At 37.8% G+C, this 14,727-nt stretch overlaps 3 protein-coding genes across 3 annotated transcripts in view; 2 read left to right on the forward strand and 1 right to left on the reverse strand.

Moving 5' to 3' along the window:
- LOC134819676 (3-ketoacyl-CoA thiolase, mitochondrial-like) overlaps positions 1-6,091 on the forward strand; it is a 65,538-nt gene extending 59,447 nt beyond the window's left edge. Inside the window, exons 5-11 of the mRNA XM_063829755.1 lie at positions 3,854-3,957; positions 4,142-4,305; positions 4,521-4,681; positions 4,787-4,880; positions 5,009-5,114; positions 5,342-5,459; positions 5,624-6,091. Of these exons, the coding sequence (XP_063685825.1) occupies positions 3,854-3,957; positions 4,142-4,305; positions 4,521-4,681; positions 4,787-4,880; positions 5,009-5,114; positions 5,342-5,459; positions 5,624-5,742 (866 nt within the window). The 3' untranslated portion in view covers positions 5,743-6,091. The remainder of the gene's footprint in view (positions 1-3,853; positions 3,958-4,141; positions 4,306-4,520; positions 4,682-4,786; positions 4,881-5,008; positions 5,115-5,341; positions 5,460-5,623) is intronic.
- The window catches only part of LOC134819675 (uncharacterized), a 242,709-nt gene that overhangs the window by 94,507 nt on the left and 133,475 nt on the right, over positions 1-14,727 (reverse strand). The window lies entirely within an intron of this gene.
- LOC134819679 (neurocalcin homolog) lies at positions 941-1,833 on the forward strand. Its single transcript, XM_063829759.1, has one exon. The coding sequence runs from the start codon at positions 1,094-1,096 to the stop codon at positions 1,661-1,663; it is 570 nt and encodes a 189-aa protein (XP_063685829.1). The 5' UTR covers positions 941-1,093; the 3' UTR covers positions 1,664-1,833.

Below are 14,727 nucleotides of genomic sequence, written 5' to 3' on the forward strand. Positions count from 1 at the left end.
AAAATACAGTGTCAATACCCAATACCAGCATGTTTTAAAGTGCATTGTCAATACTCAATACCAGCATATTTTAAAGTACAGTGTCAATACTCAATACCAGCATGTTTTAAAGTACAGTGTCAATACTAAATACCACCATGTATTAAAGTACAGTGTCAATACTCAAAGCCAGTATGTTTTAAAGTGCAGTGTCAATACTCAATACCTGCATGTTTTAAAGTGCACGATCTAATAAAGATGAACCTGTTATCCCTTAATCAGTCCTAGCCCGTTGTTACCAGGTCCCAATTTGTGTTCTAAGAAGCGACAAGTTGAACTCTGTCAGGAAACGTTAATAGCTGCGTTCACCGAGTGTTAAGTGACTAAAAATGCTGTCTTGAGATTAAAACCCCTCCTGTAACCGATCTGATAAGTATTGTATTGTACACGGCTGTTAGGAGAGTATAATTAGCCTTGCTAAGCCTACATAGCAACACATTTACTGAGACGGTAACAAGTTTGAAGCTAAAATGGCAAATGGTAAATGACAGACTTGTAATTTTTGTCATCCAAACGGCGAAGAATCCCTCTTTGTGGTATTCGTAAAACTTGGGTGACATTGGGATATTATCGTCTCAACTTACGGATAAGCAATTCCAAAGACATTATTGTACTTAGATTTTCTATTCACATTTTAGACATTTTCGTGTTTGAATCCTCACAGACAATAATTAGTCATAACCATATCCAAAGTTAAGACTGAGTTAAAATTAATCGTTGTTAAATGATAACTCTATGGCGATCAAACCACGAATGTGACACAAGCAATACAATTATTTTGTCTAATTACTTAATTGCGAGTTCAACATGTAACATGCCACACATTACGTTTTCCGCTGTCTCTTGACGAGCGATCTTCCGCCCGGCCGGGGTTAACTATACTGGCCGGGCTGGGGAGACGTACAATATTGGGTGTTAACTATGCGGTGCCGGTAGATAACGCTCAAATTCTTTGTAGGAATGTAGACTGCTCTCTGTTGATCACTTCTCTTATTTTATCGTTTGATCGCTCTTCTACTTTTTTCTTTAAACGATTTTATTTGCCCTAGTAGTAATGGGAAAACAGAACAGCAAACTTAAACCGGAGGGAATGTCCGATCTCCGTGAAATGACCAGGTTCTCAACAAAGGAATTGAAGTTATGGTACAGGGGCTTCCTGCACGACTGTCCCAGTGGAACGCTAGATATAGAAGAGTTCAAGAAGATCTACGGCACGTTCTTCCCTTGCGGAGACGCCGCGCTGTTTGCTGAGCACGTGTTCAGAACATTTGATGCTAACGGGGATGGGTTTATAGATTTCAGGGAGTTTATAATTGCTTTGTCTGTCACCTCACGAGGGACACTCGATGAGAAGCTGAAGTGGGCGTTCAGTATGTATGATTTGGATGGAAACGGAGACATCTCCAAGGATGAGATGCTGGAGATAGTGATGGCTATCTATAAAATGGTAAACAACACGGACATGCCAGAGGACGAGAATACGCCGGAGAAACGGGTTGACAAGATCTACAGAGAGATGGACAAGGACTCGGACGGTAGACTGTCGATGGAAGAGTTTATTGAGGGGACGAAGAAGGATATAAGTATCGTGAAGCTGCTACAATGTGATGTTACTGGAGTGTAGAGTCGTTCTGTTAGAGAGTTAGAGTATAATCTCTAGGAATGTAGAGAGATGTTGCAGATAGTTAAGGCTATCTATAAAATCTAGATGGATATGCCACAAAAATTGACCCTGGAACAGGGTAGACAATTGGGCGACGCGGACGGGCGACTTTTATTTGAAGATCTTTATTGTTGAAGAATTGGCCTTGTTTTGTCGTGATACTTTTAGTGGAGTTTGTGCATAAATGAAGAATTTTATGAAACTGTTGCTTTATTACTTCACACCATTCTAGAGTTATTTGAAAAATCTTGTTAAACTCAGGAAACAGAAATGGTTAAAGTTTATGAATGTGACTGTGAAATCATTATAATAAATCTTCTTAGTAATCTCGTATGCTAGATTTGTTTATTAGTATTAACTTTTGAAGAATCACAAAACGTTCTTACTCTGATTAAATTCAAGTTTCCTTAGTTAGTAAACTTTGTTCAAAACTAGCACTATTAACAGTTAAAACAGTTATCTAGTTAGTTAGTTAGTTCCCTATTGCTGACACCACTTGCACTTGCTGAGGAGCACCGTTGTGTGCCGGTGTCACTACACTCTGTCCTCTACATCTGTAACAAATTCTTCTCATTCCGGACAAGACGAACTCTCTTAAAGAGTCCATTCTCCAGAAGTAAAGAATTGGATTAACGGCAGAGTTAGCTGCAATAAGCAGCGTCATAGAAGCGTTTGCAAAGTATCCCTGATTATCAAAATCGTAAAAATCATAGAAATCGTCCATGTCTTTGCTGATGTGAAGAGCATAATTTCTCATTACCTTTCGCAGAACTAGTGGAACATTACAACACCCGTACAGTACTGCAAATAACAAAATGGTCACGGTTGCTTTATTCCTGGATCTTTGTAGCTCCGCCCCAAGCTCGCTATCATTCTTGTTGAGCAGCACAGCAGATATAATGCAACTTGTGGTGACTGCTATCATTGGGGCCACAAACGAGAGCATTTCACTTCCCATCATGATGAAGTAACCAACAGTGGACCTGTGTGCAAGATACATTTCACAACGTACAAAGTAAGATGAGTATACTATTTTAGTTCCTTCTAGAAGGTGGAATGCTATTAACCGAGCCAGTTGCAGTGCGAGAGAGCATGTAACTGCTAGAGTCATTGCCCTGGTGCTTTGTTGTTTAAAGGGTCTCATCAAGGAGTAAGTCCTACTGAAACACAAGCATATCACTAAGAATATACTGAACTTAGTGGCCCCATACCAACAGTATACCCAAGCATTGCAAAAGAAGTCGCTCTCAAACATACCAGGAGATCTGGAGGACAGGTATGAAACCCCTACAGGTAACACTACCACGCTGATAACAATATCTGTAGCTGTTATCAGCAAGTATAACAGTCTAGAAATATCCCTCTTTTTGGAGAGGAAGTAGAGGAAGCTAGCACTGTTTCCTGTTGTCCCGACAAAGAAACAGAGTAAACAGATAATTCCGTTTATAATATCTGCTGCTCGGTTGTAGATAAGAGGCTCTGGTGCAGATGTGGAGATGAGTGGACTATCCGTGATAGTCATGGTTCTTCCAGTTTCTAACTAGCTTGGTGATAACTTTTGCTAGGTTATTGTTATAGTCTGCTTGAATAAGCTACAAAACTAAATTTATGAATATAACCCTAGTAAATTGAATTCAAACTAAGAATTGCCTTATATAATGTATGAAACGCCACATAAAACATAGCAACCGTAGATTTACTAGTAACTGGAGCTCAACCTCATCGCGGCCATATAATAACTAATGATATCGAGAGGCTAGGGACCTGACTAACAAACTTAAAATCGACTGGCTTAAAAACGCTCCAAATTTTAACATCATTTCATTTTAAGTTGAACACCTGGCCAACTATCTCGATACTTAATGAGGATGTCTTTGAAAAATATTCAGGTCAAGTTTCAAATGTTTACGGTAATAAGTGTGACCGGCCGCGAACGAGATACAATCAGGAATCTTAGATCAATCCACTAATTATGATATCAAATTATGGGGAGAGTTATCTGAATCTTTGGCTTGATGATCCAACATGTGTGATAATAGCAGCTGTTTCACTGTTTGTCAATTCATGGCTCTGGATTCTCCTGAAAGTGAGAATACCTAAGAAATGCAAGAATTAAAAATTTCAATATTTCTCTAAATCCTGTTATTCCAGGTGACTCCAGCATAGTAGCAGCAGGAGGGGTAGAGAACATGTCACAGTACCCTTACGTTATCAGAGATGCTAGATTTGGCATTCCATTCGGTACCGTACCTCCTGTGAGTAGTTTTAAGGAACTGCCAAATTGCACAAATTTTATAACATTTATTAATAATATAAAATGTTAAATATCGTTTTTATTTTATGATTTTAAAATATGCAGAATGCAAATGTGACCAATCAAGCACAGGAATGTTAGTAACATAACATGAACTGTCTCTTCACTAACAACCGTACCTTTAGCTAGAAGACTCTCTGTGGGGCGGACTTGAGGACCAGCACGTTAAGATGCCGATGGCTATCACAGCTGAGAACCTAGCTGATATGCATGGTATCACCCGGGAAGAGTGTGATGCCTACGCTATACAGTCTCAACAGAGATGGGGCGCGGCCCAGCAAGCTGGCAGGTGGGTGCGGAGTTTGTCTTACATTTGTCTTATCACTTTTGTAAAGCACTTCTAGTTTCTATATTTAGTTACAATTCACCAACTATCCAGTTTTTAAAATGATTCAAAAAAAGTTTTTTTCTAATAAATAAAAACTATCCAGTTTTTGGTAGTTTCGTATTGTCATCTAGGACATATACCTTGAAATATTTCAACAACACTATCCCATCTGATAGATTCGCCGAAGAGATAGTTCCTATCCCCATGAAGACAAAGAAAGGAGTTGTAGAGCTGACAGTTGACGAGCACCCAAGACCTGATGTCACCCCTGCTGGCATGGCTAAACTTCCACCTGTTTTCAAGAAGAACGGTGTCGTTACTGCTGCCAATGCTTCAGGTATTTCTTTACACTGCACTGATTATAGTGCATAAAAGTGTGAGTCTTCTGACATTTTTTGTGTAATTCTGAGATTATTTGTGGACTTGATAAATTTCTTGTCAGGTATTTGTGATGGTGCTGGTATGTTAATCGTCGCGTCCGAGGCAGCATGTAACGAACACGGCTTGACCCCCCTTGCTCGACTTGTTAACTACAGGTATTTTGCATTAACAATTATAATTGTAGTTATGCATTAATAAGTAATAACAGTAATTAATTAAATCAAAATTCATTATTCTGTTCCGTTCAATGGTTTTTAGCTTGTCTGAAAACCACTCACTTCAGTGTAGCCGGAGTGTGCCCCACAGTAATGGGCCGTGGACCTACACCCGCTATTGAACAAGTCCTAGACAAGTCTGGACTCTCCCTCAGCGATATCGGACTTGTTGATGTAAGTCCTGTATTTAGGTTTCCGTTTGTTTTGCTGCAGAGTGCAGATTTTGATATGTTGGATTAAACTGAATAGTCCGATGTGACCTCCCCTCTCCTGAATTACATGTTTGCTCTACACTCTACAGGTAACTGTTATCAGCGCTTGACTTGAAAAAACCACAACTTTCTCACTGAATTTTGATTGAAAAATGCCATTAACAGTTTATAACTTGACACTCTGTGCAGGTGAATGAAGCGTTTGCCGCTCAGTTCCTAGCTGTCTCTAAGGAGTTGGGTCTAGATAACGAGATATCTAACGTTAACGGAGGAGCCATCGCTATCGGCCATCCTCTTGCTGCTTCAGGTACTACTTATTTATGCGTAAAAAATCATATACAAATGTTCAGTTAGCAAGATCGTTGTAACCATTGCTCAGAAGCCAAACCTGTCTTTATAGCTGCGACAAAATGCCGTACTCAATTATATGATCTGCAAAACCTGACCACTGACCAACACCATCTTCCACAGGCTCAAGAATAACAGCTAACCTTATCTACGAAATGCGGCACAGGAATGTTCAGTACGGTATTGGTAGTGCGTGCATTGGTGGTGGACAGGGTATTGCTCTACTCTTGGAGAAATGCTAGAGTCGGAGGAATTTAGAACCTGTATACAAATACAATGAAATAGATGTTGAAACCAGACTGAATTGTATTGTCTTTTTCGATTGTAGATTGTCATGGAGTTCCCGGCTAAATTTAATTAGACCCTAATTCTTATCAGATTGTAAATTAGTTACATATTAAATATTACTTGATTTGTTACTTTGATTTTTACGAAGTTAGAATAATTTAGCTTAAATTTGTTTTCGGGTTTGCGGATTTCTTTTCATAATTTATTGGATTTTCCCAACTTCTTTGAATAACAAATCAGAGAATAATATATTGACGCTAAGATCTGTTTGTATCTATTATCGAAATTGTTACAAAATTGGAATGGGCGTATTTACTTTTAATTCAATCATAAACCTGATAGTTACAAAATATTCAGTCTCTATCACAAACACTCTTTCACACATAAATTGAATAGAAATAATTCTTTATCATTAACCAATTACACTGCTCAACTTTAACTCAAGTCCGGTTAGGTTCTATTTGTAATTGATCCTTACTGCGAAATCTTCTTGGGGAGGATCCTTCCAACACTATCAGTTTCTGAAAAGAATATTTCTGGTCAATCCGTCGTCCGTTATACAGTTTATAAAGAAAAAATCCAGTGATTGCATTGGCTTAGACTTAGGGGTCGTTCACATATTACGAAATCAGCCGAGGGGGTGGGGGGCGGTTTTCAAATGCTTACGGTTGATTACGGGGGGGGGGGGGGTTTGGTCGTTGATTACGTAATCAAAATTTTAATTTTTTACCGATTCTCGAAATAGTAAGTGCTTTGCGATTATTTCATTCATTAATCCGTTGCGATAGCTTTTAATAAATAAATGGCTTAACATAAATATGTAATAGATTACCTGGGGACCTCAGGCTATCATGTTCATTAACGAATAGAGATTCGGCGGAATGACAGGCTGAGCGCCGCCCAGTAAGTAATAGATAGTAATAAAATATAGAAGGGGGGTTGGGTCTCATGATTACGGGGGGGGGGGGGTCAAACCTTGATTACGTAATACAGGGGGGGGGGTTCGGTCTTGATTACGGTTGATTACGGAGGGGGGGGGTAAAATTTGCCAAAATATTGATTACGTAATCTGTGAACGACCCCTTATCACTTAAATCTGCACCATGTAATGTGATTAGGGCTAATATGGGTAATATGTATATATGATTATATATGTGACTAGGCTATCAACTCCGATAATCGTAACGAATAATTCGTTAAAAATGTTATCTGTTTTAAAAATATATTTTAATCGGTACAAAAACTCACCAGAAATTTCCAAAAATACTGCCACAATATGCAATACAGTGAAATTTGAAGGAAATATTAGTGGTTTTGCCTCTCCCTGTTCCAAGAAACAGTCCCCAACGTCTTCTATTAGTAGTATGACAAACAAGGCAGATTACTTTACGTGAGCTTAAGAGGTTTGTCTGCATTTGCATCCTGCATTAACTGTAGAGCCCATGGGAGGCTGTGCACCTCAATCGTTACCTCAATCTGTTTATCTAAATAAAATAAAAGATTTCATACCGTTACTGTCTCCAAGATTTCATACCGTTGGATAGTTTATATTTTATGACTTTGAGTAGGTTGACTCACTATTGCCATAATATATCCATTAAAAGTCTGAGTGTAGGCTCCAATCCAGCAGTTCCATCAGTCTCCACTCTCCAGGCTTTAAAGACCACATTTCGCATTATTTCTCATTAACTTGAAAATGTTATTGATATCTAAGTTAAAAGGACACAGTGTAAACCACTGTTGAACTTGAAAACTATATTTCGTCGGTCAACTGTTTAGTCAGCAAGGTTGTTAAATACGTCAAATTTTCGTGAAATAATACGACGTATTCGGTTCTAATAATGAATACGTCGTAATACGCTGTAATACGGTAATTTCTATGGATTGTTAAAATTAAACACGTCCACGAATACGCCATAATACGTCGTAATACGCTGATTTGTCAAAATTAAACATTACAGCTGCGCGCCACCCCCATCATTGAATATCATGCATTAAAGCAGTGCAATTATATTTAAATTTGTAATAAAATTTCATGGATAATCCAATAAGCAAACAATTTTTTGCGCGCACGACACACCTTTTCGTAATACGTCAATTTTCGAGGATTAATACGTATTCGTATTCCAATACGTATTCCCTCCTAATACGTATTTAACAACCTTGTAGTTGTAATAGTCAGGTTGAGGTGATCGCGTCAGTTTTACGTGAGTCAGTACTCAGCCACTATTATATGTCGTAACTAGAGCTGTATCTTACTAATATCATGTTTATACAGAACTCCTCGTCAGTCGTCCCCCACTATACAATGTACATTGTATACAATGTACATTGCACAGTGTACATGTCAGTGTTTACAGTTTAATACCTGATTGAATGAGTGACGGAGGACCCGAAACAGCTGGACACAGTATTGAGTACGTCAGAGCTATAGTTTTAGAATCCTCAGAGACCACGTTGAACAGAACTGTGGTGATTTGATCAGGGATGGTTGTAGGAGTAGTGCTGTCCAGTTCTGGGTAGGCAGCTCTGAATAATTCCTGAGGGTCAGATTAATGTAGATTGTAGAAGTAACAATTTGTTAAAATGACATACCATGATGTGGAAACTCTATAGTCACAACACCAAAATAACTCGATTTGAAATTTAAAGTAATTTAAGTGTTATTTGGTGTTACTGTTATAACATAATATTTGATTTGAAAATTGGCAAAAGCAAAGAATTGGGTTATTTGGTGTTCATGATATTGATTCAAGAGAGCAGTTGACCAATATATTTTGGATGATACAAACAATTCATATGAAAGGTACTGGATACTGATAGGTCTAGTATAGAACCCACGGTAAACTGCTAAACATGTAATTCAATTATAATATTAATAATCTCCTGGTCTTTCGCTTATAAAATCTAAATTTTAATATGCTCTATTGATTCTGACATCTCGTGAAGAGATAAGGGGCCATCTACTTAGGACGTCCGCCAAAATCGCAGATTTTCAGACCACCAAAATCACGAACGCGAACTCTGCAAACTCGTTGCGAGAATAATAAAATCACAAACACTTAACATATTGAACAGAATCACAATGCTGGCAAGCATTACCGTCGCCCTTATATTCACAATACTATTTACCCCCTATACTATTATATCCCCTTTATTGTTTTTCAGGCATTAAGACTCATCGAAAGTAGTTCAGCAGGTATATTCAAAACATTCTAATTCAATGTTAAAGATGACAGGAATCACAGTGCTGGCAAGCACGACCGTTGCATTTATTGTGGGTATACTATGTACCCCATTTACTATTATACCCCCTTTACTATTATACCCCCTTTACTATTATACCCCCTTTACTATTATACCCCCTTTACTATTATACCCTCTTTGTTACACGTTTTACAAGCCTCTTTCGTGCACGCGAAGCGTGCACTCCGGCCGGAGGCGGCGGCCGAAGGCCGCCGCCTCCGGCAGGAGTTTTTCAGACATTAAGACTCATCGGAAGTCGTTCAGCAGATTTATTTTAGTTCAAAACATTCTAATTTGATGTCAAAGATGACAGGAATAAAAAATAGTTATGTTGAGATTTTTAAGAAATTTGCATAAAATACTCGCCAGCACTGTTATACGAAATTCGGTAAAAAAAACCCAAAATCGCCATATTCAGGTGCCTTAAAAACCATGTTAAAATTAAGTTAGAGATCTGAAATTTTTCAGGGCGTCTAGACGTTGACCAAATCGACTGCAAAAAAAGTTTCAGGTTTCAGGAACATCGGGAAGTGGGTTTTCTAGAACCCCTGTTTTATGACAGATTGTCGTGATATATACATATATACATATTCAGGGATAGACGCTTTGCCAGTCAATTGTAGCCTGTATTTAATTGTCCATAGATTCAAAAGTATAAAAGATACAGCCATTTCCGACCACAGGTCTTGAAAATAATTGTTTACACTTTAGTTTACATTGTACAAACAAATTATTTGACGTCATGAACACCCTTTGATGACGTCATCAAGTTAACCGTTTTTAAAACTTGATTTTTGACAAAGTAATAACTTTTAAAAACGATTTTACACCATTAAAAAGTAATTGTATTCAAAATCTGAGGAAATTTTCATCTTAGATTTTTTTTTTTTTTTTTTTGTTCAGGGAGCAGGCTTGCCACATAGGTCCAGGAGTACCGAACGTTTAGGCAGGGTGCTAGGTTATGGAACACACTCAACTAGTATAGGTAGTCTGAGAGTCCGAAATCTCCAAAAGGAGATGTCATCAGAGTGTGATCCACTGCCTGACTAACCTGTGGGTAGAGTTCATTAGACTCTATAATGATGACAGGTAGTATCTTCTGTATGTTGCTGAGATCCAGTGTCCATGGTACCTATCACCTATCTAGATAATAATAACAAAATGGGAGGCTCTATTTGTCCAAGTGTGCTTCAAATTAAACTGATAAATAAAATACAAATTTGAATTTAAAAATTTTAAAAATTTTTAAAACCAATAATAAATATAAGGATAAATACCTTGACTGGAATAGTGAATGTCTCTGAAGAAGTAGAGACGTAAAACTTGTTACGACACGATATAATGCTGAAAGAAAGCCTGTCTCTGAAGAAGGAGAGACAATGAAACAAGATACGACACGGTATGTTGAACTAAAGCATGTCTCTGAAGAAGGAGAGACGACACGGTATGTTGAAAGAAAGCCTGTGTCTGATGAAGGAGACACGATAAAGCATGATACGACGCGGTATGTTGAAATAAAGCCTGTCTCTGAAGAAGGAGAGACGACACGGTATGCTGCAAGAAAGCCGGTCTCTGAAGGAGAGCCCATAAAAACATGATACGACATGGTATGTTGAAATAAAGCCTGTCTCTGAAGGAGAGACGATAAAAACTTGATACGACATGGTATGCTGCAAGAAAGCCGGTCTCTGAAGGAGAGACCATAAAAACATGATACGACATGGTATGTTGAAATAAAGCCTGTCTCTGAAGGAGAGACGATAAAAACTTGATACGACACGGTATGCAGAAAGAAAGCCAGTCTCTGAAGAAGGAGAGACGAAAAAAAAAAAAACTTGATACAACATGGTATGAGGTATACTAAAAGAAAGCCTGTCTCTGAAGAAGGAGAGACGATAAAACGTGATACGACATGGTATGTTGAAAGAAAGCCTGTCTCTGAAGAAGGAGAGACGATTAAGCATGATACGACACGGTATGTTGAAAGAAAGCCTGTCTCTGAAGAAGGAGAGACGATAAAGCATGATACGACACGGTATGCTGAAAGAAGCCTGTCTCTGAAGAAGGAGACACGATAAAGCATGATACGACACGGTATGTTGAAATAAAGTCTAATGAAGTAAGTCAGACAAGCAAACGCTTCAGGTTAAATGTAGATATAAGTCGTCTCCATCCCAGAAATAATGAATGATGACCCAGTGTAAAAGTGCAGAAATCAGCCTAAAATAACAAATACTAAAAGCAGTTAAAAAGTGACAGTATTCAAACACAAGGTAATTTAATAACATAGAACGTAACAAGGAATATCTCCAAACGGAGTTTTCTTAGAGGGTGAGAGGTTCTTTAATAAGACCTAATGATTAAAATTAACCGGACTGCTAGCGAGGAATCGAGAGTGGGAATAAAATAAAAGCGAAATAAATTCTAAGATAACGAAAAAGTGGTACAGAAAGCTAATGTCCTAACACGGAGTCTAGGAAAAACCTGTGAACCAAATAAGCAGAATGGCACCCGTGCATGAAGTGTTAAAATAAATACCGTTCTAGAATGCCTGCGGAGGCATTATTACTCCTTTATAATGCATTATGCACGTGTTAGAAAATTTAGTAAAAATTAATAGCATAGAACGTAGCAAGGAATGTCTCCAAACGGAGTTTTCTTAGAGGGTGAGAGGTTCTTTAATAAGACCTAATGATTAAAATTAACCGGACTGCTAGCGAGGAATCGAGAGTGGGAATAAAATAAAAGCGAAATAAATTCTAAGATAACGAAAAAGTGGTACAGAAAGCTAATGTCCTAACACGGAGTCTAGGAAAAACCTGTGAACCAAATAAGCAGAATGGCACCCGTGCATGAAGTGTTAAAATAAATACCGTTCTAGAATGCCTGCGGAGGCATTATTACTCCTTTATAATGCATTATGCACGTGTTAGAAAATTTAGTAAAAATTAATAGCATAGAACGTAGCAAGGAATGTCTCCAAACGGAGTTTTCTTAGAGGGTGAGAGGTTCTTTAATAAGACCTAATGATTAAAATTAACCGGACTGCTAGCGAGGAATCGAGAGTGGGAATAAAATAAAAGCGAAATAAATTCTAAGATAACGAAAAAGTGGTACAGAAAGCTAATGTCCTAACACGGAGTCTAGGAAAAACCTGTGAACCAAATAAGCAGAATGGCACCCGTGCATGAAGTGTTAAAATAAATACCGTTCTAGAATGCCTGCGGAGGCATTATTACTCCTTTATAATGCATTATGCACGTGTTAGAAAATTTAGTAAAAATTAATACATAGAACGTAGCAAGGAATGTCTCCAAACGGAGTTTTCTTAGAGGGTGAGAGGTTCTTTAATAAGACCTAATGATTAAAATTAACCGGACTGCTAGCGAGGAATCGAGAGTGGGAATAAAATAAAAGCGAAATAAATTCTAAGATAACGAAAAAGTGGTACAGAAAGCTAATGTCCTAACACGGAGTCTAGGAAAAACCTGTGAACCAAATAAGCAGAATGGCACCCGTGCATGAAGTGTTAAAATAAATACCGTTCTAGAATGCCTGCGGAGGCATTATTACTCCTTTATAATGCATTATGCACGTGTTAGAAAATTTAGTAAAAATTAATAGCATAGAACGTAGCAAGGAATGTCTCCAAACGGAGTTTTCTTAGAGGGTGAGAGGTTCTTTAATAAGACCTAATGATTAAAATTAACCGGACTGCTAGCGAGGAATCGAGAGTGGGAATAAAATAAAAGCGAAATAAATTCTAAGATAACGAAAAAGTGGTACAGAAAGCTAATGTCCTAACACGGAGTCTAGGAAAAACCTGTGAACCAAATAAGCAGAATGGCACCCGTGCATGAAGTGTTAAAATAAATACCGTTCTAGAATGCCTGCGGAGGCATTATTACTCCTTTATAATGCATTATGCACGTGTTAGAAAATTTAGTAAAAATTAATAGCATAGAACGTAGCAAGGAATATCTCCAAACGGAGTTTTCTTAGAGGGTGAGAGGTTCTTTAATAAGACCTAATGATTAAAATTAACCGGACTGCTAGCGAGGAATCGAGAGTGGGAATAAAATAAAAGCGAAATAAATTCTAAGATAACGAAAAAGTGGTACAGAAAGCTAATGTCCTAACACGGAGTCTAGGAAAAACCTGTGAACCAAATAAGCAGAATGGCACCCGTGCATGAAGTGTTAAAATAAATACCGTTCTAGAATGCCTGCGGAGGCATTATTACTCCTTTATATTGCATTATGCACGTGTTAGAAAATTTAGTAAAAATTAATAACATAGAACGTAGCAAGGAATGATCTCCAAACGGAGTTTTCTTAGAGGGTGAGAGGTTCTTTAATAAGACCTAATGATTAAAATTAACCGGACTGCTAGCGAGGAATCGAGAGTGGGAATAAAATAAAAGCGAAATAAATTCTAAGATAACGAAAAAGTGGTACAGAAAGCTAATGTCCTAACACGGAGTCTAGGAAAAACCTGTGAACCAAATAAGCAGAATGGCACCCGTGCATGAAGTGTTAAAATAAATACCGTTCTAGAATGCCTGCGGAGGCATTATTACTCCTTTATAATGCATTATGCACGTGTTAGAAAATTTAGTAAAAATTAATAGCATAGAACGTAGCAAGGAATGTCTCCAAACGGAGTTTTCTTAGAGGGTGAGAGGTTCTTTAATAAGACCTAATGATTAAAATTAACCGGACTGCTAGCGAGGAATCGAGAGTGGGAATAAAATAAAAGCGAAATAAATTCTAAGATAACGAAAAAGTGGTACAGAAAGCTAATGTCCTAACACGGAGTCTAGGAAAAACCTGTGAACCAAATAAGCAGAATGGCACCCGTGCATGAAGTGTTAAAATAAATACCGTTCTAGAATGCCTGCGGAGGCATTATTACTCCTTTATAATGCATTATGCACGTGTTAGAAAATTTAGTAAAAATTAATAGCATAGAACGTAGCAAGGAATATCTCCAAACGGAGTTTTCTTAGAGGGTGAGAGGTTCTTTAATAAGACCTAATGATTAAAATTAACCGGACTGCTAGCGAGGAATCGAGAGTGGGAATAAAATAAAAGCGAAATAAATTCTAAGATAACGAAAAAGTGGTACAGAAAGCTAATGTCCTAACACGGAGTCTAGGAAAAACCTGTGAACCAAATAAGCAGAATGGCACCCGTGCATGAAGTGTTAAAATAAATACCGTTCTAGAATGCCTGCGGAGGCATTATTACTCCTTTATAATGCATTATGCACGTGTTAGAAAATTTAGTAAAAATTAATAACATAGAACGTAGCAAGGAATGTCTCCAAACGGAGTTTTCTTAGAGGGTGAGAGGTTCTTTAATAAGACCTAATGATTAAAATTAACCGGACTGCTAGCGAGGAATCGAGAGTGGGAATAAAATAAAAGCGAAATAAATTCTAAGATAACGAAAAAGTGGTACAGAAAGCTAATGTCCTAACACGGAGTCTAGGAAAAACCTGTGAACCAAATAAGCAGAATGGCACCCGTGCATGAAGTGTTAAAATAAATACCGTTCTAGAATGCCTGCGGAGGCATTATTACTCCTTTATAATGCATTATGCACGTGTTAGAAAATTTAGTAAAAATTAATAGCATAGAACGTAGCAAGGAATGTCTCCAAACGGAGTTTTCTTAGAGGGTGAGAGGTTCT

The sequence above is a fragment of the Bolinopsis microptera genome, chromosome 8, assembly GCF_026151205.1.
Source record: "Bolinopsis microptera isolate Bmic1 chromosome 8, MBARI_Bmic_1.0, whole genome shotgun sequence".
NCBI classification, from domain to species: domain Eukaryota; kingdom Metazoa; phylum Ctenophora; class Tentaculata; order Lobata; family Bolinopsidae; genus Bolinopsis; species Bolinopsis microptera.

Excerpts from the sequence above, each read along its gene's own strand:
- LOC134819679 (XM_063829759.1), top strand. The coding sequence starts at position 1,094 with ATGGGAAAACAGAACAGCAAACTTAAACCGGAGGGAATGTCCGATCTC.